Source organism: Danio aesculapii, chromosome 13 (genome assembly GCF_903798145.1).
Source record: "Danio aesculapii chromosome 13, fDanAes4.1, whole genome shotgun sequence".
Classification (NCBI taxonomy): domain Eukaryota; kingdom Metazoa; phylum Chordata; class Actinopteri; order Cypriniformes; family Danionidae; genus Danio; species Danio aesculapii.
In genome coordinates, this window is record NC_079447.1 from 53032649 (window position 1) to 53053719 (window position 21071).

The 21071-nt window shown below is 38.5% G+C and overlaps 2 protein-coding genes across 2 annotated transcripts in view; one reads left to right on the forward strand and one right to left on the reverse strand.

Moving 5' to 3' along the window:
* gtpbp2a (GTP binding protein 2a) overlaps positions 1 to 6830 on the forward strand; it is a 20679-nt gene extending 13849 nt beyond the window's left edge. The window contains exons 8-12 of the mRNA XM_056470563.1: positions 1125 to 1260; positions 1692 to 1750; positions 2034 to 2205; positions 2505 to 2669; positions 4736 to 6830. Of these exons, the coding sequence (XP_056326538.1) occupies positions 1125 to 1260; positions 1692 to 1750; positions 2034 to 2205; positions 2505 to 2669; positions 4736 to 4897 (694 nt within the window). The 3' untranslated portion in view covers positions 4898 to 6830. The remainder of the gene's footprint in view (positions 1 to 1124; positions 1261 to 1691; positions 1751 to 2033; positions 2206 to 2504; positions 2670 to 4735) is intronic.
* A 2145-nt stretch (positions 6831 to 8975) lies between these two features.
* Positions 8976 to 20248, reverse strand: polh (polymerase (DNA directed), eta). Its single transcript, XM_056470562.1, has 10 exons — positions 20022 to 20248; positions 17639 to 17773; positions 17237 to 17448; positions 15584 to 15756; positions 15377 to 15480; positions 14519 to 14638; positions 11528 to 11651; positions 10821 to 10886; positions 10496 to 10668; positions 8976 to 10367 (listed from the first exon to the last, which is right to left on the reverse strand). The coding sequence occupies exons 1-10, from the start codon at positions 20162 to 20164 to the stop codon at positions 9332 to 9334; spliced, it is 2286 nt and encodes a 761-aa protein (XP_056326537.1). The 5' UTR covers positions 20165 to 20248; the 3' UTR covers positions 8976 to 9331.
* Between the last annotated feature and the right edge of the window lie 823 nt (positions 20249 to 21071).

A 21071-nucleotide genomic window follows, 5' to 3' on the forward strand; every position in this document is an offset into this window, starting at 1 on the left:
TTATTGATCATTAGACTCCAGATTTTGTAGTTGTATTGTTTTATCTAATGCCAACAAAGCACACATTAAATAAGCCATATTTCAAGAGTTCACACTCAGCTGATGATTAATTATAAGCGTGTTTGGCATGCTGTCCCGGGAGAGAGCCCTGAGCTCATAAGATCCTCGAGCCCGGGGCTCCCTCCTGTTGCAAGGCGAGAGGGGAGTCTCAGGTAGATCTCGAGAACTCCCCCGCTGTAATAACCAATGAACAGCCAGTGATTGCTCTTGAGAGATTTTTACTAGGAGCATGTCTATAGTGCCGGTTTGGATTAGTCAATTAACTTATGTTGCATGTTTTTTGGACGGTGGGAGGAAACCGGGGAACCTGGGGGAAACCCACGTGAGCACGGGGAGAACGTGTAAACTCCACACAGAAACGTCAGCTGGCTTGGTAAAGCCTGGAACCAGAGACGTTCTTGCTGTGAGGCAACAGTGCTAACCACTAGGCCACCGTGTCACCCATCTAAGAAGGAGGAGGAGTAGGGGTGGATGGGGGGATTCTTCAAAACGAAGATAGCGGTGGTACGCAACCCAGGGTATTTATATATATTGAAAAGCTTTTATTTTAGATGTGATTAATCACAATTACAGTTTGCAAAGCACTAATTATAATGCATATCTCCAAAATGGGTGACGTAGTAGCGCAGTAGGTAGTGCTGTCGCCTCACAACAAGAAGGTCGCTGGTTCGAGCCTTGGCTGGGTCAGTTGGCGTTTCTGTGTGGAGTTTGCATGCAAAAAACCTGTGTGGGTTTCCTCCGGGTGCTCCGGTATCCCCCAGTCCAAACACATGCGGTACAGGTCAATTGGATATGCTAAATTGTCCATAGTGTATGAGTGTGTATGGATGTTTCCCAGAGATGGGTTGCAGCTGGAAGGGCATAAAAATGTGCTGGATAAGTTGCCGATTCATTCCACTGTGTCGACCCCAGATTAATAAAGGGACTAAGCCGAAGGAGAATGAATCAATGAATCTCCAAAATGCTGATTATAAACTCCTGGAGAACACACTAATAAAGATGAATGGGAAAAGCATGAAGGAAAAATGCAAATGATTGTTAACATGGCTCTTCATCTCCCCCAGCATCACCCCCATCTTCACCCTGTCCAGCGTGTCTGGAGAGAGTCTGGATCTGCTGAAGGTGTTCTTCAACATTTTACCTCCACTGAGCAACAGTAAAGAGCAGGAGGAGCTGATGCAGCAGCTCACAGAGTTCCAGGTGCTGTCCGTCATCTGATATCTGCTCTGCAAAGCCTCTCTTAAAGGGACAGTACACCTGGAAATGAAATTCTGCCATTGTTTTCTCCCCCTTCACTACTTTCACGAGTTTCTTCTGAACACTAAAGAAGATGTTTTGAAGAATGCTGAAAACCGGTAACCATTGACTTCCCTAGTAGGAAAAAACGAATGGAAGTCAATGGTTAACAGTTCTCAGCATTCTTCAAAACATCTTCTTTAGTGTTCAACAGAAGAAAGAAACTCCTAAAGGTTTGTGGAAAGTGAAGGATGAGTGAATGACTCCGTTTGTGCTAGAAACATTTAGCTTAAAACATTTCTGAAATGTGTGTGTTTCTATACTATATACATGACTGACTTTGTTGTGTGTGTGTGTGTGTCTTCGCGTGCATCTGTTTGTGTGTGTTTCTTCAGATTGATGAGATCTACACAGTGCCTGATGTGGGGACAGTGGTGGGCGGGACTCTGTACAGGTGCGACCTCCTCATCTGTTAGCTGTAGATGCCAGAGTGTGTGTGAGTGTGTGTGTGAGTGTGTGTTTGCATGTGATTGAGTAGGAGTGAGTGTTAGTTTTAGTGTATGTGAATGAGATTGAGAGTGTGTTAGTTGTAGAGTGTGTGTGTGTGTGTAAATTTATGCTTGCTTGTGTGAGTGAGTGTGTGTGTGTGTGTGTGAGAGTTGGTGTACGTGCGCATGTGTCTGAGAGAGTGTAAGTGAGTGTGTGTGTGTCTGACGTGTGTGTGTGTGTGTGTGCAGTGGGATCTGTCGTGAGGGTGAGCAGCTGGTTGTCGGCCCCACAGCTGATGGTCAGTTTGTAGAGCTGTCGGTCTGCAGTATCCAGAGGAATCGCTCCGGCTGCCGGGTGCTCCGAGCAGGACAGGCCGCTACACTGGCGCTCGGAGACTTCGACCGCTCGCTGATACGAAAGGTGAGCAGCTTTTATTTCTCAAGCACCATTCACACTGATGGGGTAATCTGATGTCAAGGAAAAACAAGACTATACTCCTCCCCCAGTGCTTGATTTAATGAGAAACTCTCCTCATTTGACTCATTATTTCTGAAAGCAACACTAGACCTTCTGCTCGTCTTCAAAATGCTCCTTAATTGAAGAGTTTTTCCATATTTGGATTAGAAACAAGACTAACGCTCTGAGTAAGAGAGGCTTTTAGCAGTGTGTAGTGTTTCTCCTCTGGTGTACATCAGCAGGTTTCTCTCTGTGTGTTTCAGGGAATGGTGATGGTCAGTCCGGAGATGAACCCCAGCATCTGCTGGCGCTTCGAGGCCGAGATCGTCTTACTGTTTCACGCCAAGACCTTCCACAAGGGCTTCCAGGTGACCGTTCATGTGGGGAACGTGCGGCAGACGGCCACAGTGGAGGCTCTGCAGGGAAAGGTAAACTCTGTCTGTCTGCTGCTGGTTTTATATTCACACATTCAGACTTTCACCTTCACAATATCATCTCAGAAGAGGATTCTGCAAACTCTAAAACATCAGCAGCCAATGACTATCAAACTACAACACTGTTCACAGTGCATTAAATTAGGCATGCATCGGGATATATATATACACATACACACACACACACATATATAAATATATACACACATATGTATATATATATATATATAAATATATACACATATATAAATATATATACACACACACACACACACGCACACACATATATATATATATATATATAAATAATATACACACACACACACACACACACACACATATATATATATATATAAATATACACACACACACACACACACATATATAAATATATATACACACACACACACACACACACACACACACACATATATATATAAATATACACACACACACACACACACACACACATATATAAATATATACACACATATGTATATATATATATATATATATATATATATATATATATATATATATATATATATATATATATACACATATATAAATATATATACACACACACACACACACACACACACACACACACACACACACACACACATATATATATATATATACACACATATGTATATATATATATATAAATATATACACACATTTATATAAATATATACACATATATAAATATATACACACACACACACACATATAAATATATACACACATATGTATATATATATAAATATAAATATATACACATATATAAATATATATACACACACACACACACACACATATATATAATTATATACACACATATGTATATATATATATAAATATATACACACACACACACACACACACACACACACATATATATAAATATATACACACATTTATATAAATATATACACATATATAAATATATATATACACACACACACACACACATATATATAAATATATACACACACATAAATATAAATATATACACATATATAAATATATACACATATATAAATATATACACACACACATATATAAATATATACACATATATAAATATATACACACACACATATATAAATATATACACACATACATATATATATATATACATGGTGTCTCAAAAAACTCCAAGCAAAAATAATTCTGTCAGAATCTCATCAAATACCTCCAACTTTAATTATATTTTGTAGTTAGGTGGCAAATAATGTTCTCCCCGTGTTGGTGTGGGTTTCCTCCGGGTGCTCTGGTTTCCCCCACAAGTCCAAACAAAGCAAAAATTTTCCGTAGTGTGTGTGTGTGTATGTGTTTCCCAGTGATGGGTTGCAGCTGGAAGGGCATCCGCTGCGTAAAACATATGCTGGATAAGTCAGAACTATTAGCCCCTCTTTTAATTTTTTCTTCAAATATTTCCCAAATGATGTTGAACAGATTCAGGAATTTCTCACAGTATTTCCTCTAATATTGTTTCTTCTGGAGAAAGTCTTATTTGTTTTATTTCGGCTAGAATAAAAGCAGTTTTTAATTGTTTGAAACCCATTTTAAGGTCAATATTATTAGCCCCCTTCAGCAATATTAGTGTTGTATTGTCTCCAGAACAAACCACTGTTATACAATAACTTGCCTAATTACCCTAACTTTACCCTAATTACCCTAGTGAAACCTTTAAATGTCACTTTAAGCTGAATACTAGTGTCTTGGAGAATATCTAGTCTAATATTATGTGCTGTCATCATGACAAAGAGAAAATAAATCAGTTATTAGAGATGAGTTATTAACACTATCATGTTTAGAGATGTGTTGAAGAAATCTGCTGTCCGCTAAATAGAAATTGGGGGAAAAAAATAATCAGGGGGTCTAATAATTCTGACTTTAACTGTGTGTATATAGTTTATTCATTTTATTTTAACATGGTATTTTGTTAATGTACACATGTAGAATCCACTGTAAAATCAAAGACCAGATCATTAGACAGAATGAGTTTGGGAAATGACTTTTAGTTATCATTAAACTGTGTGTGTCTCTGTCAGGATGAGCTGCGCACCGGGGAGAAAGCGGTGGTCCTCTTCAGGTTCATCAAACACCCAGAGTACCTGAAGGTGGGGGCGAAGCTGCTGTTCAGAGAGGGGGTCACCAAAGGCATCGGTCAGGTGACCAAACTGCAGCCCGTCGCGCTGGACCAGCAGCACTGAGGAGGTTACCACGGCGACAACATCCAGCACAGATTCAGAGCTGCTGGTCCAGCACTGTGAGGAAGGCATCAGTTACCACGGCAACAACATCCAACACTGATGCCTTCCTCAGCTGCTCTGAATCAGTTACCACGGCAACAACATCCAACACTGATGCCTTCCTCAGCTGCTCTGAATCAGTTACCACGGCGACAACATCCAACACTGATTCAGAGCTGCTGGTCCAGCACTGTGAGGAAGGCATCAGTTACCACGGCAACAACATCCAACACTGATGCCTTCCTCAGCTGCTCTGAATCAGTTACCACGGCAACAACATCCATCACTGATGCCTTCTTCAGCAGTTCTGAATCAGTTACCACGGCAACAACATCCATTACTGATGCCTTCTTCAGCAGTTCTGAATCAGTTACCACGGCAACAACATCCAACACTGATGCCTTCCTCACAGCACTGGACCCGCAGCTTTGAGGCTGTTACCATGGCGACAACATGCAACACCGATGCCTTCCTCAGCAGCTCTGAATCCGTTACCATGGCAACAACATCCAACACTGATGCCTTCCTCACAGCGCTGGACCAGCAGCTCTGAGGTGATTACCATGCCAACAACATCCAACACTGATGCCTTCTTCAGCAGTTCTGAATCAGTTACCACGGCAACAACATCCAACGCTGATGCCTTCCTCACAGCACTGGACCCGCAGCTTTGAGGCTGTTACCATGGCGACAACATCCAACACCGATGCCTTCCTCAGCAGCTCTAAATCCGTTACCACGGCAACATCCAACACTGATGCCTTCCTCAGCGCTGGACCAGCAGCTCTGCATCAGTTACCATGGCAACAACATCCAACATTGATGCCTTCCTCAGCACCGCCGGACCAGCAGCTCTGAGGCGGTTACCATAGCGACAACATCCAACACTGATGCCTTCAACAGCACTGCTGGACCAGGAGCAGCTGAGACACACACACATATTCACACAGATGCCTTCCTCTATCAAGCTTATCTCAGAGCGACTGCCCCACACACACACACACACACACACAGATGCTTTTAATAGCGTTTAGCAGACACTTCACACTCAGGTCTGGTGTTGAGGCGAGATGCTTCTGCTATTGTGAGTTCATTTTAAGCACATTTTTAAAACCACAGTAATCAGCATTAATATTCAACACAAGAGGTCATCGTGACGTGTTTCCTAAGCTTCAGTTTAATACTTACACACACACACACACACACACACACACACACACAGCATCAGAGGTTTTTCTACATGCGCACAGGCCAGAAGATGTTCCTCCAATCACTGATGAGCTTTACGTTTGATCACTGTCCGTTGTCTAGCTGATGTGTGATGACGTGTGTATCCGTTTACACTCATCAGCTGACCTCAAACGCCGCTGTAGTTCTCTTTTTACAGTCTGGACGTCCTCAAGTGCTCTTCTTACTGCCTTTTCTCTCTCAGGATGTGTGTATGTGATGGGGCTTGGCTAGTTTCTGTTCTCTGGCTTTGGTGCTTGTTTTTATCTTCAGTGTTGAAAGCTTTGTTAGTCAGTCACTGTCCTGTCGGCGTGTTCTTCATCAGGAGTGTGTGTGTGTGTGTTTGACTAGATCACTTTTCTGAGCATCACCAGTGCAATTTTAGAGTAACAGAGAGAAAAATGATGCGTTTGAACCAAAAACAGAGCATTCATTAGGGATGTTGTCGTCTGAAAGGGGTTTAGTTTGGTAGATTTGTACTTCTTTTTATTCGGAGCGTTTTCGACTGACTTCTTTTCCACCCAACGTCACGTTTCGGCGCTCTGCTGTTGATATTTTAGATATTTTAGCCGTATTTTTTGGTGATTTGGAGTATTTATGTACAGATCTGTTTTGTATATTGTGATGTACATAAATAAAGGTTTATTATAGTTTGCAAATTACAAAAGCTTCATTTGTACTGGTCTTTTTCTGGCTCTAGAGGGATGTTTTCCTCAAACTGCTCGATAATTCAAGTTTATTTGTATTTTACAGTAGTTATTGTGTCAAAGCAGCTTTACAAACGGTGCACGTTACTGCATTACAAGCAAATATAGGTTATTATATAGAGACATAGTTAAAGGTGCAGTAGGTGATGGTCTTATTAATTATCAATACTAATACATCTCATCACCAGTGAATGACAGTGAAAGCTGCAGTAGGTGATGCTCTTCAGAGACGTGTTAAGAGTCTCTTCATATTCCAATAGTACTGATCTAAATGTGTTTATATGTATTTTCAGGGCTGTCAAATGATTTACAAAATGAACTAATTAAACACACTTTTATTTTGTAATTAATCGTGAAACGTTTCATGTGTGTGTGTGTGTTTTCAGGCAAAAAATTAGCTAAACTGATTTCTACTTGATTTAAGTGTAGTTTTTTGTCTCTTTCACGAAGCTCAACCATATTTAGCTGCGGATCAGAACTGACCTCAATATTGGTCTTTTGGGCTTCATATTTACATATGATATAAAGCAGGCAGTGGGATGTTTGTGGTAAATCTCTGCCCTCTAGTGGACAGTTCACCTATAAATCAACATTAACCATTTATTTCAGGAGTTTATTACTCAGTTGAACACAAAAGAAGAGATTTTGAAGAATGTTACAGCTGCATTTGCAGTGGCAGACCCTAGACTTTAAAACAGTCCGACTTTACATGTTAGAAAGGCCCGAACAACTTCTTTAAACACTGCGTGAGTGCTTGTTTTATTCAATCATATATATATATATATTTTTAAATGTTTTATTTATTATTCAGATTTTATCTGATGATTGATTTCACCTGTTTTTGCTTTTAAAAAAAGCTTTATAAATAAACCTGAACTGTAACCATTGACGTCCATAGTAGAAAAAACAAATGCTATGGATGTCAATGGTTACATTCAACATTCTTCAAAATATCTTCTTTAGTGTTCGACAAAAGAAAGAAACTCTTGTTTGTGATAAATAAATGTGTAAATGATGACACCGAACTCTAGATTTCAAGATGACCAAAGAGGAAAATGCCTGAACATTCTGAACATCTTAATATTTATTATTTAAACAACACAAAAGGCTCAAATCTGATGATATTTCTACATGTTTATTATTATTATTATTATTTAGCTTTTATCTGATGATTAGCCTGCTTTTGTGGGAAAAAGTGCTTTATAAATCACCTTAAATCTCCACAGTAGTAAAAACAAATACTACAGAAGTCAATGATTACAGGCTTCCAACATTCTTCAAAATATCTTCTTTAGTGTTCAACAGAAGGAAAAAAACTCCAGTTTGTGATAAATAAATGCACAAATGATGACGTTTTGAAGGAGAAAAACAGCTTTTGAAGCCCAATTCTGTACAACAGCTTAATATTTATTATTTCAGCAACACAAAAGGCTCAAACCAGAGGACGTTTCCCAATGTTTTATTTATTTATTTTTATTTACTACTTTGATTTCACCTGATGATTGATTTCACCTGTGTTTTGGGGGAAAAGTGCTTTATAAATGAACTTTGATCTCTATAGTAGGAAAAACAAATACCACGTAAGTCAATGGTTACACATTTCCAACATTCTTCAAAATATCTTCTTTAGTGTTCGACAGAAGATAGAAACTGACTAATAAATGGGTAATTGATGGCACAGTTTTCAGGTTTGTGTGAGCACCATTCTGTAAAACAGCTTAATATTTATTATTTCAACAAGACAAAAGACCTGAGGACGTTTCTAAATGATTTATTTTGTAATTATTATTTAGATTTGATCTAATGATTGATTTAACCTGTTTTAGCTGAATAAAAGTGCTTTAAAAATACACTATACTGTAACAACAGACTTCCATAATAGTAAAAACAAATACTACAGAAGTCAATGGTTACTGGTGTCCAACATTCTTCGAAATATCTTCTTTAGTGTTCAACAGCAACAAAAAACAGAAACTCTGGTTTGTGCATATAACAAATGTGTAAGTGATGATGTTTTGGTGATTAAAGAGCTAAAACAGCTTTTGAAGCCTAATTCTGTACAACAGCTTTATATTTATTATTTAAATAACACAAAAGGCTCAAACCTGATGATATTTCTACATGTTTTTTATTATTATTATTATTTAGCTTTTATCTGATGATTAACCTGTTTTTGTGAGAAAAAGTGCTTTATAAATCAACTTAAATCTCCACAGTAGTAAAAACAAATACTACAGAAGTCAATGGTTACAGACTTCCAACATTCTTCAAAATATCTTCTTTAGTCTTCGACAGACAAAAGAGACTCTTGTGACCAATAAAGTGTAGATGATGATGTTTTGGTGACTAAAGAAGAGTAAAATTGGCTTCTGCAGCCCAATTCTGTACAACAGCTTGATATTTATTCTGTCAGCAACACAAAAGGCTCAAACCTGAGGATGTAGAAGTGCAGAGAAGATCTTCAGGTCTTCTTGAAGAAGCAGTGGAGCGTGCCGCGGTTTTCCTGAACTCGGGCTCTTTTAGCCTGTGAGCCGCTCTGGCTCTTTAATTGGCTCGGAGACCCCGAAGAGAAAGATTTCTGCAGGTCCAGAGCGAAGTGATAATCAGTGTGTTCTGGAAACTCCCACACCAGCACCTTCATCCCGCAGCGCTCGCAGACCTGCAGATCCTCCTCTGCTGGAGAACACACGCGCTCATCTGCGGGAGCCACAGCCTCCGCACGCTCGCTCCGGAAAAATCCGGACACTCCTGCAGCGTTTGCATCAGATGTTTGCTCTCTGGATTCTGCTGGAGCACGAGTGTTAGGATCTCCAGTGCAGGCAGAGTTCTGGATCTCCTGTTTCTCCAGGCTCCTTTTCTGGAAAAACCAGGAGATTCCTGCAGGGTTTGCATCAGATCTTTGGTTTCTAGATGGGCTTTCTTCTGAAGCCCGAATGCTCGGATCTTCAGCACAGAGAGAGGGGATGTGGTGTTTCTCCAGGCTCTTTTTCTGGAAAAATCCGGAGATTCCTGTGGTTTTCTGAGCAGTTTTATCTGTAGATGGATTTTCTCCTGAAGCACAAACACTCTGATCTCCAAACTGATCTTCATCAAAGCCAAAGCTCTGGATCTCCTGATTTTCTGGACTCTTTTCCTGGAAAAGCATGGAGATTCCTTCTCTAGATGCATTTTCTCCTGAAGCACAGATGTTCTTGTCTTCAATCTGCTCTGCATCATCAAAGCGAATGTTTGGGATCTCCTCTTTCTCCAGGCTCTTTTTCTGGAAGAACGTGGAGATTCCTGCAGTCTTCAGCGCTGCTCGGCCACTGGTGGGGCTCTCCTGCTGTCGTTTCCTCTTCTGCGCTGATCTCTCCATCGGGGCCCGCTGGCTTCTGGAGCTCTGTGATGGAGATGAAGCCGCGTCGCTGCTCAGGAAGCTCGTTATTCCTGCAGATGAGGATGAAGGAGCGTCGCTGAACTTACTGGCAGACAGATGGAGAAGAGTGAGCGCTGGAGACCTGAGGGAACACCGGAGACATGATGTAAAGCTGCTTTATACTGGAGTAAACTTGACATGTGCTTATGTGTGTGTGTGCTGAGGGATGTTGGAGATTTGAGCATGTGTGTGTGTGTGTGTGTTCCTCACCAGGCCTCCTGATATGCTCCAGCAGTGTTCAGGCTCTTGATGATGGCCAGACTGTCATTGGTCATCTTCACCGCATCATAGCGCACAAGAGCACAGCAGCGCGAGAAACTGCCTGACCTTTGACCTCCAGCCTGACGCACACCCACCGTCAGCTGCCGGGCCACTCGACCGTTCTGGAGAAACACACACACACACACCTGAGGTGACATGTACAGTCTTGTGAAAAAGTTTGTACACCCCTGAAATATCACACATTATCCCACAGTAAACGTTCAATTAAACAACAGGTGTGTGTGTGTGTGTGTGTGTGTGTGGCTGGACTCACCACATCTCTGTCTTTATTGAGTCTCTCCTCTAACTCTAGAGCCAGCTGATGGAGCCAGTGCTGAACCTGCAGAGAGAACAGAGCGTCAGTATGTGCACACACACACACACAAACACACAAACACACAGGCATATATACACATGCACACATGCAAACATACACGCACACATACACACAAATAAACTAACAAACATGCATGCATATACATACAAACACACAGATATATACACACACACACACACACACACACAAAGACATAGACACAGACTCACAAATACACACACAACCACAACTACATTTCACACATACACAAACACATTACTAACACAAAGACAACACACACACATACATACAACTCATGAACACACATAGACAACTCATGAACACACATAGACACACACACACACACATGCATACATATAGATACAAACACACAGACATACATCCACACACGCAAACACACACACACATACACACAAATAAACACACAGGGATACATATACAAACACACACACAGACACACGCACGCATTCACACAAACACACAGATGTACACACACACTAACAAAGACACAGACACAGACAAACAAATACACACACAAACACAACTGCATTTCACTCACAGACACACACACACACACAACTGAATTTCACACACACACAAACACATTACTAACACACACTCACTCTCTCTCTCTCTCCATCTACCTGTTGTTTTGTGCGCAGGCAGGTTTTCCCGGAGAAGTTCTTGCTGCAGCCGATGGATTTGGGCAGCTGACGAGGCTTCACCGGCTCAAACTCAATCCCTCGACACAGATCATAGAGCCACGGTCTGACACACACAGACAGAGAAACACACACACACACACACACACACATATTTATTTGCATCTGATTCACTAACAGGGATGGGTATTGTTAAGGTTTAACGCTATTACTACTTATATTGATACTACTCATCGGTTCAGTTCTTTAACGGTTCTCTTGTCGGTGTTTTTTTTTTATGAACAAACAAAACAAACTGAGCAGAATTAACAACACTTTATTTATTATTACGATTTTAATGGAAAATAAAACGAAACTAATAATTGTAAAACAAATAAATCTTCTTTCCCCTGTAAAAGAGTGCACAATAGGGTATATGCCCAGCTAGTGTTGCTCCCGTACTGATAAACTTCCTGTGACCTGTTATTGTGAGTTTTTTCCATTTTATACGGCTCCTCATACACTCAGTTAAATAGACTTTGCCATTCATTTAGTTGCTCTGGTGTAAAACAAGACAAAAAGCTGTTTACTCGTGCGCGCCTGTCAGAATCAGCAGGCTAGAGCAGAAGCTCCATTGAATATACTGAGGTAAAATAAAGGCTCATATTATAAAGACATGACGGGGGAAATCTAATTTAATGCAGTGTATCTTGTACAATCTGAGACCCACTTTATATCAGATATCACTCAGCCAGTGGAGATCGCTCATTTTTAAAGAAAACAGACCTTAAACGTGCTGATTTTGCATTGGCATACAGTCCACTGGAAGTGCTTAACCCAGGTTACTGACAAATTAAAAGTCCTATTAGCATTCTTCAGCATGGTTTAAAGGAGAATGACTCTCAGTTTTAATCATTCTTCTGGAGAAAAATCCACATGTTTGCCTTTTCTGGCAGAAGTCGGGCTCTTTCCTGGTTTCTTGTGCTCCCTGCAGCTGAAAATACCCAGTTTGCAGTTAAATAATCAGATAATGTTTCTGATTCTTTATTAACACAGTCACAGAAATGAGTTAACAGTGTTTTTGGAGTTCACTGTGTTTTAATACAGTTTTGGAGCATCCTGCAATGTAAAAATAAGCAGTTTTTATCATTTCTTAAGAAGCAGAGTTTATTATTAGGCTGTTCATAGGCTATATCAGTAAATACAGCTGATGTAAAAGCTTTTTAATGTGTAAGATTTATTTAGGCTACTGCAGAAAACAATACAGAATGTGTGTGTTCATTAAACTATAGGGTACATGCTGAAGCATGCTAATAGGACTTTTAATTTGCCAGTAACCTGGGTTAAGCGCTTCTGGTGAACTGTACGCCAATGCCAAAATCTGCACGTTTAAGGTCTGTTTTCTTTAAAAATGAGCGATCTCCACTGGCTGACTGATATCTGATATAAAGTGGGTCTCAGATTGTACAAGATACACTGCATTAAATTAGATTTCCCCCGTCATGTCTTTATAATATGAGCCTTTATTTTACCTCAGTATATTCAATGGAGCTTCTGCTCTAGCCTGCTGATTCTAACAGGTGTGTGCGAGTAAACGGCTTTTTGTCTTGTTTTACACCACAGCAACTAAATAAATGCCAAAGTCTGTTTAACTGAGTGTATTTTAATTACATTACAATATCAATGCTGTAAAAGGAGCCATATAAAATGGAAATAAACACACAATAACAGGTCACCGGAAGTTTATCAGTATGGGAACAACACTAGCTGGGCATATACCCTATTAATGTTGTACTAATATAGGTGATTGACTGTTGGCATAATGAAGGATGATGTGACGTTACTGTTAGTAGCTATAGGCAGTCTTCATTTGTCTTTCTGCACTTTTGAAAGACGCCTTCACTCAGCCAGATTGCTTCTGTTTCCGCTTATACAAGAAAACAACTGTTGCGTTTGTTTCAGCGGGCATCATCTCTGTCCATTCTGGAAACACAACCCATTTGGTTCACTCTGCACACTTAAGAGCGGTGTGTGTGTGTGTGCGAGTCTGTGTCGTGAGCTATGTGTGTGTACTTAGTGTGAGCCTCCGCTGAGTGCGCGCACAGCCGAGGACTGTAATGCTTTTCTACTTGACGCACTCTCCGGAAACACGAGCATTTCTCATGTGAGATTGCCAACTGTGCAGACGAATATCAAATATCGCAAATTAGAAAAGGCTGGTAATCAGTAATTGAGTAATCAGAATCAGTTTTATTGCCAAGTGTGCTTCACACACACAAGGAATTTGTTTTGGCTACAGAAGCTTCCAGTGTACATAAAGTGACAAGTGACAACACAAAATAAATAAATATGAATAAATAAATAAAATAAAATAATAAAAAATAAAATAAAAATGATGAACATTAAACAGATGCGGTTAGTGAAGAAACCTGGATGTTGAGTTGTATGTACAGATTGTAATAAATATACAGGTTATAAGGTGCTGTGTACAAGTGCGAATGTAGAAGGTATTGCACATATTTATTGCACAGTAGGGGAATATTTAACTGTTCATAAGGTAGACAGCCTGAGGAAAGAAACTTTTCCTGTGTCTGGCTGTTTATTCAGCAATAATTCTCCAGTAGCGATAGCAGAACCATTAACGTCAGAGCTTATCCATACTTCGGTCTTTTTTAATGTAGCACAGATACCGATAAAGTACACCAGTTCGGCTGCTTTAACACGTTTTAATCTGCTGTTTTTATTTCTTATACTTGTATTTTATCTTTCTTTTATTCTTATTTATGTAGAGCACTTTGAGTTAGCCGTGTGTATGAAGCGTGCTCTAGAAATAACCTTGCCTCATCCTGCTTGGTTGAATCTTATGTTCAGTTCAAGTTAATGAATAAACTCAGTAATTCCGTGTTAGAAACCAAAACGATTCATTTCTGAATAAATCTATGCTGATTTCAGAACTTTCCGTGACTTTATTTTAGTCTCCGTGTGTTTCCTCACCCGGTCTTGTCCCCGAAGTGCTGCTCCAGCTGGGCTCTGCTGAACTGGGTCAGATCTCCCATGTTTTCCACAGCCAGAGTCTCAGTAATGGATGACCCCAGCTTCCCTCCCAGATTGCGACTGAACACAAAATACACACCATGCTTTTATGTGGACACACACACACACACACACACACACACACACACACACACACACACACGTGTTGATGTGGTGCGGGCAGTGCTGGGTGGGTGTGCTTAATTACAACTACTGACAGTAATAGAACTATTCATTCACTGACAGGTAAAGCCTGGGATTGCTGTAATCCAGCTACCTATAATTCACTTGCCTGAAATATTGAACATTCCTTCGGCTTAGTCCCTTTATTCATTAGGGGTGAACCGCCAGCTTCTCCAGCATATGTTTTACACAGCGGATGCAACCCAGTACTAGGAAACACCCATACACACTCATTCACACACTCATACACTACAGCCAATTTAGTTGATCAATTCCCCTATAGAGCATGTGTTTGGACTGTGGGGGAAACCGGAGCACCCGGAGGAAACACACAGGGAGAACATGCAAACTCCACACAGAAACGCCAACTGACCCAGCCGGGACTCGAACCGGCGACCTTCTTGCTGTGAGGCCAGAGTGCTGTATGAGTGTGTGTGTGAATGAGTGTGGATGGGTGGTTCCTAGAGTTGGGTTGTGGCTGGAAGGGCATCCGCTGTGTAAAACATATGCTGGATAAGTTGGCGGTTCATTCCGCTGTGGCGACCCCTGATTAATAAAGGGTCTAAGCTGAAATAAGAATAAATGAATGATATTGAGGTAACTGGCGATCTCACCGAGTACAGGTGTTACACTTACATTTTGCTGATGGGAAGAGTGCTGAAGAGTTGAGGAACGGAGCCCAGTGGCAACACGGTTTGGCGATTGGGTTTGTTTAGTCCGCATGCCAGTTTGGCCAACACCTGAGAGGCGGAAACAGAGGAAATAAATAAACAGACTACAACGCCTGGAGTCAGAAACTGCTTCTCATGACGTCAGACTTAACATGCAGATAGTTTTCTTTACCTTGTTGTGTGAGATGCCAGCAGAGCAGCGAAACCCGGTGTGCTCCTCCACAGCGGCCCTCATCTGCTCCACTATCAGAGCCCCGACGGCCAGATGCAGATCCGCTGATGAAGATTCAGTGCCGGAGGACAGAAGATCCAGCCACTGCTGCAGACCTGCGGCCCGCTGCGCATCTGCACAAACACAACACACAGCACAGCCCTAACGCAGATGCTCAGAGCAGACAGTAGGGGGACATTTCCACAACTTTTTCAGCCAAAACAGGATGCTTTAAGCCTGTTTGTTTACTATGTGTGGATTCAGTGTTTGTTCAAACTATTATTTTAGTTTCGTTACAAAGAGTTTGGCATAAGAGTGAACGCAAGCTGTTAAACACTAAACTTTGCTCCGGTCGACGTGTTCTGATAAACTATATTGACTTTAAATAAATATTAATAATAATAATAATAACAACAACAATGTTATTAATAATAATATTAATATTTATAATATTAATAATAATAATATTAATAATAATAGTAATAATATTAATAATAATAATGATGATAATAATATTAATAATAAAAATAATAATAATAATAAAAATAAAAATAATAACAATGTAATTAATAATAATTACATTAATATTTATAGTAATAATAATAATAATAATATTAATAATAATAATAATTAAAATAATAATAACAACAATGTTATTAATAATAATAACATTAATATTTATAATAATATTAATAATAATAATAATTAAAATAATAATAATAATAATGTTATTAATAATCATATTAATATTTATAATAATAATAATTAAAATAATAATAATAAAAATAATGTTATTAATAATAATAACATTAATATTTATAATAATAATAATAATAATAATGACAACATCAATAGTAATAATATTATTAATAACAATAATAATAATAATAATAACATCAATAGTAATACTATTAATAATAATACGAATAATAATAATAACGATAATAATAAACAATAATAATGATAAGAATAATAATAACAATGATAAAAATACCAATAATAATATCAATAGTAACATGAACAATATTATTAATAATAACAATAAATAACAACATTGATGACAATAATAATGATAATAATAATATCAATAGTAATAATATTAACAATCTTATTATTAATAATAACAATATTAACAATATTAATAATAACAATAATAATATTAATAATAATAACAATGATAATAATAACAATAATAATAAAAATGATAATGACAATAATAATAATAATAATAATAATATTCATAATAACATAACAACAATAATAACAATAACAATTATACTAATAATAATAATCATCATATAATAATAATAATAACAATAATGATAATAATAACAACAATAACAATAATAGTAATACCCATAATAATAACAATAATAAAAAAAATATATATATAGAGATAGAGAGAGAGAGAGAGAGAGAGAGAGAGAGAGAGAGAGAGAGAGAGAGAGAGAGGTTGTGTAACTAAATAGAACTGTGTTGTCAAACACTACTGTTGTGTTAAATAAACCAAAACTAAACTGCTAATTTTACAACAGTATTGAAATAAAAGCTGATTTAAAAAAGCAAAACCATAATGCTCTCACTCTTCAGCTTCACACAACCCAGATAACTGACCTCTGTCCAGGTGTGCGTTCTCCTGCTGTGTGGGAAAGCCCTGAATGTGTGTGTTCTTCAGCTGCTGCGCTGTGATGTCCTGCACACTCGTGTTCTTCAGGCGCTCCTGAACGCTGGCCGTCAGGTCCATATACGCCTCGTCAATGCTGGCTCTCTCGATCACAGCGAAGCGGGACATCACCTCGATCACCTCCACACTCGCCTCCCTGTAGCTGAAACACACACACACACAGTTTGGGGATAAATATTGAATATTATTATGTCTCAGATCTTACAGTTAGACACAGATTTCTGTATGGGACTATTAACTGCAATCATTTCTTTGACAGCTAATCTTCATCCAAGTTGTAATCAGTAATTATTCACTGCTGAAGTCGCTCTGAGAATAGCATTATCTCTTACTGTGTGAGATCCGCCTTCCCGTGAGCCTCTGGGACCCGAGCCACCTGCAGATCAGGACACAGCTTTCTGGCATCATCCGCAAACATGTTCCTGCTGACGCCGTGAGCTCTGGCCTCGTAACTCACCGCTATAATGCTGGACACAAGAATCACAACACTTTCACACAGATCCACATGTTGGGTCTGAAATCGCATGCAAATCTGACGTCAAAACAACATTAGCACCAGGGGCGTAGATTTAGAGTGGACAGAGGGGACGTGCCCCCACCAATATCCACCGACTACTGAAAAGTCCCCACCAATAATTTAATTCACTTAAAAACATCACGTCAATATAAACCTAGACATGCTGAAAGGGTTAAATCACGCTCTCTCCTCGAGTCGCACCATATATGAACATTGTGATTGGCTGTGCCTTTCCCTGCTGCCATGTAAGAGGCTGCTTTCAGATACAAGCAGCACCAAAACAACTGCACGAGGGGGATTTTCCCGTAAGATGTGTGTGAGGTGTGTGACACACACAGGTGAGGATGGCGGTAGCAAGGTGGACATAAGGAGCTTTATTCAACGAAAAGTGTAAGTCATATAAACTCAAGTTCGCTACTGAATGAGTCCATCAGGATAATGCTGCTTTGCTAGTGTTTTCACCGCTTTTACAGTCAGTCTAACGTTAGTCTAATGTTAGTCTGTAACGTTAGTTAGCACCTGTAAATGTATATGACCCTGCAGTTCTCCTGATCTCTTAGAGTAACATCTCCAATATCGGTTGAATGAATGTCAGTAAAACTCCAGCCTGTGCTCCATCTGTTATTAATACTATGAAACATGTTTAATTTGTATGAAAAATAAGTGAAAATCTTTATTAAACTCTCTTTATCAGTTAATAAACATTATTTTAACATGACACTTTCAGGCCTGGAGCCAGCTTATTGTTTGTTTTCTGAATAACTAAACCTCTTTGCAGTTCTTCACCTGATTAATTCTTAATTCTGTTTAATTGAGGTATAAATATTAGATTTTAGTGACGTATTAAGAACTCATTTTAGCTGGATTATCTTGTTGGAGAGTTATTATAAATACACTTTTTGATGTACCATAAATATTTCCTACCATTTTGTCAAATTGCTTTATTTACACATGTGCTCATTTCACAATTCTTAGAATAAAGAAATGAAGAGTTCAGATGCCAAAACCTCTAAATGCCATGTAAAATGAGCAGTTTTCTCAGCCTCGTATATTTATGTCCAGTTATTTCACTTTAAAGGCAATGAAAAGGACGTATTCGTCACTATAAAAGTAACATCACTGAGTCCACACACAGGAGGAGAAAAATGCTAATTTTAGAGGAAAATATTTAATGGTATTTAGAGGTTTTTTGCATCAAAACTCTTCAAATATGAAAATAAACTTATTTTTAAAACACAAAAAAATTATATCATAATTTTTTGGGGGAAAATCTGTTAAAACTTGATTTACATTAAAAACTGAAGGCTATTGGCTAATAACAAACTGGCCAGCGCAGTCAACCTTCCTCAGTCAGAGTTTAGCCATTTGCATAATAAGATCAATTCAAACATAATAATAATAATAATAATCCAACTTTTGGTCTTTCAGACCACCTGAACCCCCTTGGCTATTTAATTTAACTTATTAATTGTATGAAGAGAGGATTAATTAATATATTTTAATAGCAGTTAAATAATTAATAGCAATATATAATATTAAAAAACAATATTTATTCTTGGCGGGGGTGTGGGGGGATTGTATTCACTCGTCCCCACCAATGTCAAGTGCAACCCTACACCCTTGATTAGCACTATTTAACTGACTAAACAATGTTACACATGATAGCCATTAGCTGATAATGTGATTTCACTATTTAGAATTATCAAGGAATACTTTTCTGAAATGACATTATTAAGGAGAAAGTCTGACTGTATAAATATATAATTAACTTTCACCTTAATATCATATTATCAGCCAGTGACTATCAAACTGTTCACAGTTAATTAAACAGTGCTAGTGTTGTTTTGTAGTCATACCTGCATGCTGTTTCAGACCCAGTATTCAAAGAACCATGGTAAACTATATAGGGAGGGTGTCACTAAACGAATGTGCGAATATAAAACCAACTTTATATTAAGGAGAAAGTCTGAATATGCGAATATAAAACCAACTTTACCCCAATGACATTTACTATGGTATATTTGTGATGGTGCTAAACTTGACTAATCTGACGTAACGCATTACAAATGACATTTTAGAGATTGTCTTTTGAGTTCTGTAGTGAAATAAACCTCGCAGCTGTGATTATAATGTATATTTCTGCGTATATCTGTGCTGTTTTGCTGATTTGTGTGCGGTTTCCCTGTCAGTTTCCTCACCCTCCGCCTTTCCATGTCTTGTATTGAGCCACAACGCAGGGTTTGTTCTTCAGCTCGGGCTTCAGTCTCTGCTCTACCTGCACATAAAAGCAGTCCATGTCCACCAGCGCGACCACTCGCTCCTTCCCGAAATCCATCAGCATAAAATCCTAAATCTCGATTATTATGAAAGTCTGTCCGTGTTGTCAAACTTCCGGTGTTCTCCGCGGGTAAAGCTCGAGCTCTTCCTCTTCTTCTGTCTGTGTGGAGCAGCGCGAGTCTGATTCTGCGCACTGTCCTCTGGTGGACTGAATTATAATATTCTTACATTACTTATTAGGGATAGACATACAATACACAATTAATGAATCATTTAATAAATAACATAAATAATTATCGTTACTTCTGGCCGCAACTGTATCCCTTCTAGGAACAGCGATAGAAGAGAGAGTCTTCTCACGGGTTGTTGCTAGAAGGGATACAGCTGTAGCCAAAAGCTAACAATTGTTTATTAAATTAAATTATCTACTTATTGTATTTTATTAACGTCTACCCCTACCCCAACACGAAACCCAACCCTCACAGTAATGTAAAAACAATAATCATACCGAGTATTATTCATATTATTTATTAAATTACCCATTAATTGTATTTTATTAACGTCTACCCCTACTCTAACACAAAACCCAACCCTCAAAGCAATGTAAAAACAATAATTATACCGAGTATTATTCATATTATTTATTAAATTACCCGTTGATTGTATTTTATTAACGTCTACCCCTACCCCAACACGAAACCCAACCCTCAAAGCAATGTAAAAACAATAATTATACCGAGTATTATTCGTATTATTTATTTAATTATCTATTTAATTGTATTTTGACACCAACCCCAACCCATAGTAATGTAAAAACAGTATTATACCGAGTATTATTATTATCATTCTTTATTAAATTATCTATTAAATTGTATTTTATAATGCCTACCCCAACTCTAAACCCATCACAGTAATGTAAAAACAGTAAATATACAGAGTATTATTCATTAAATTACCCATTAATTCTATTT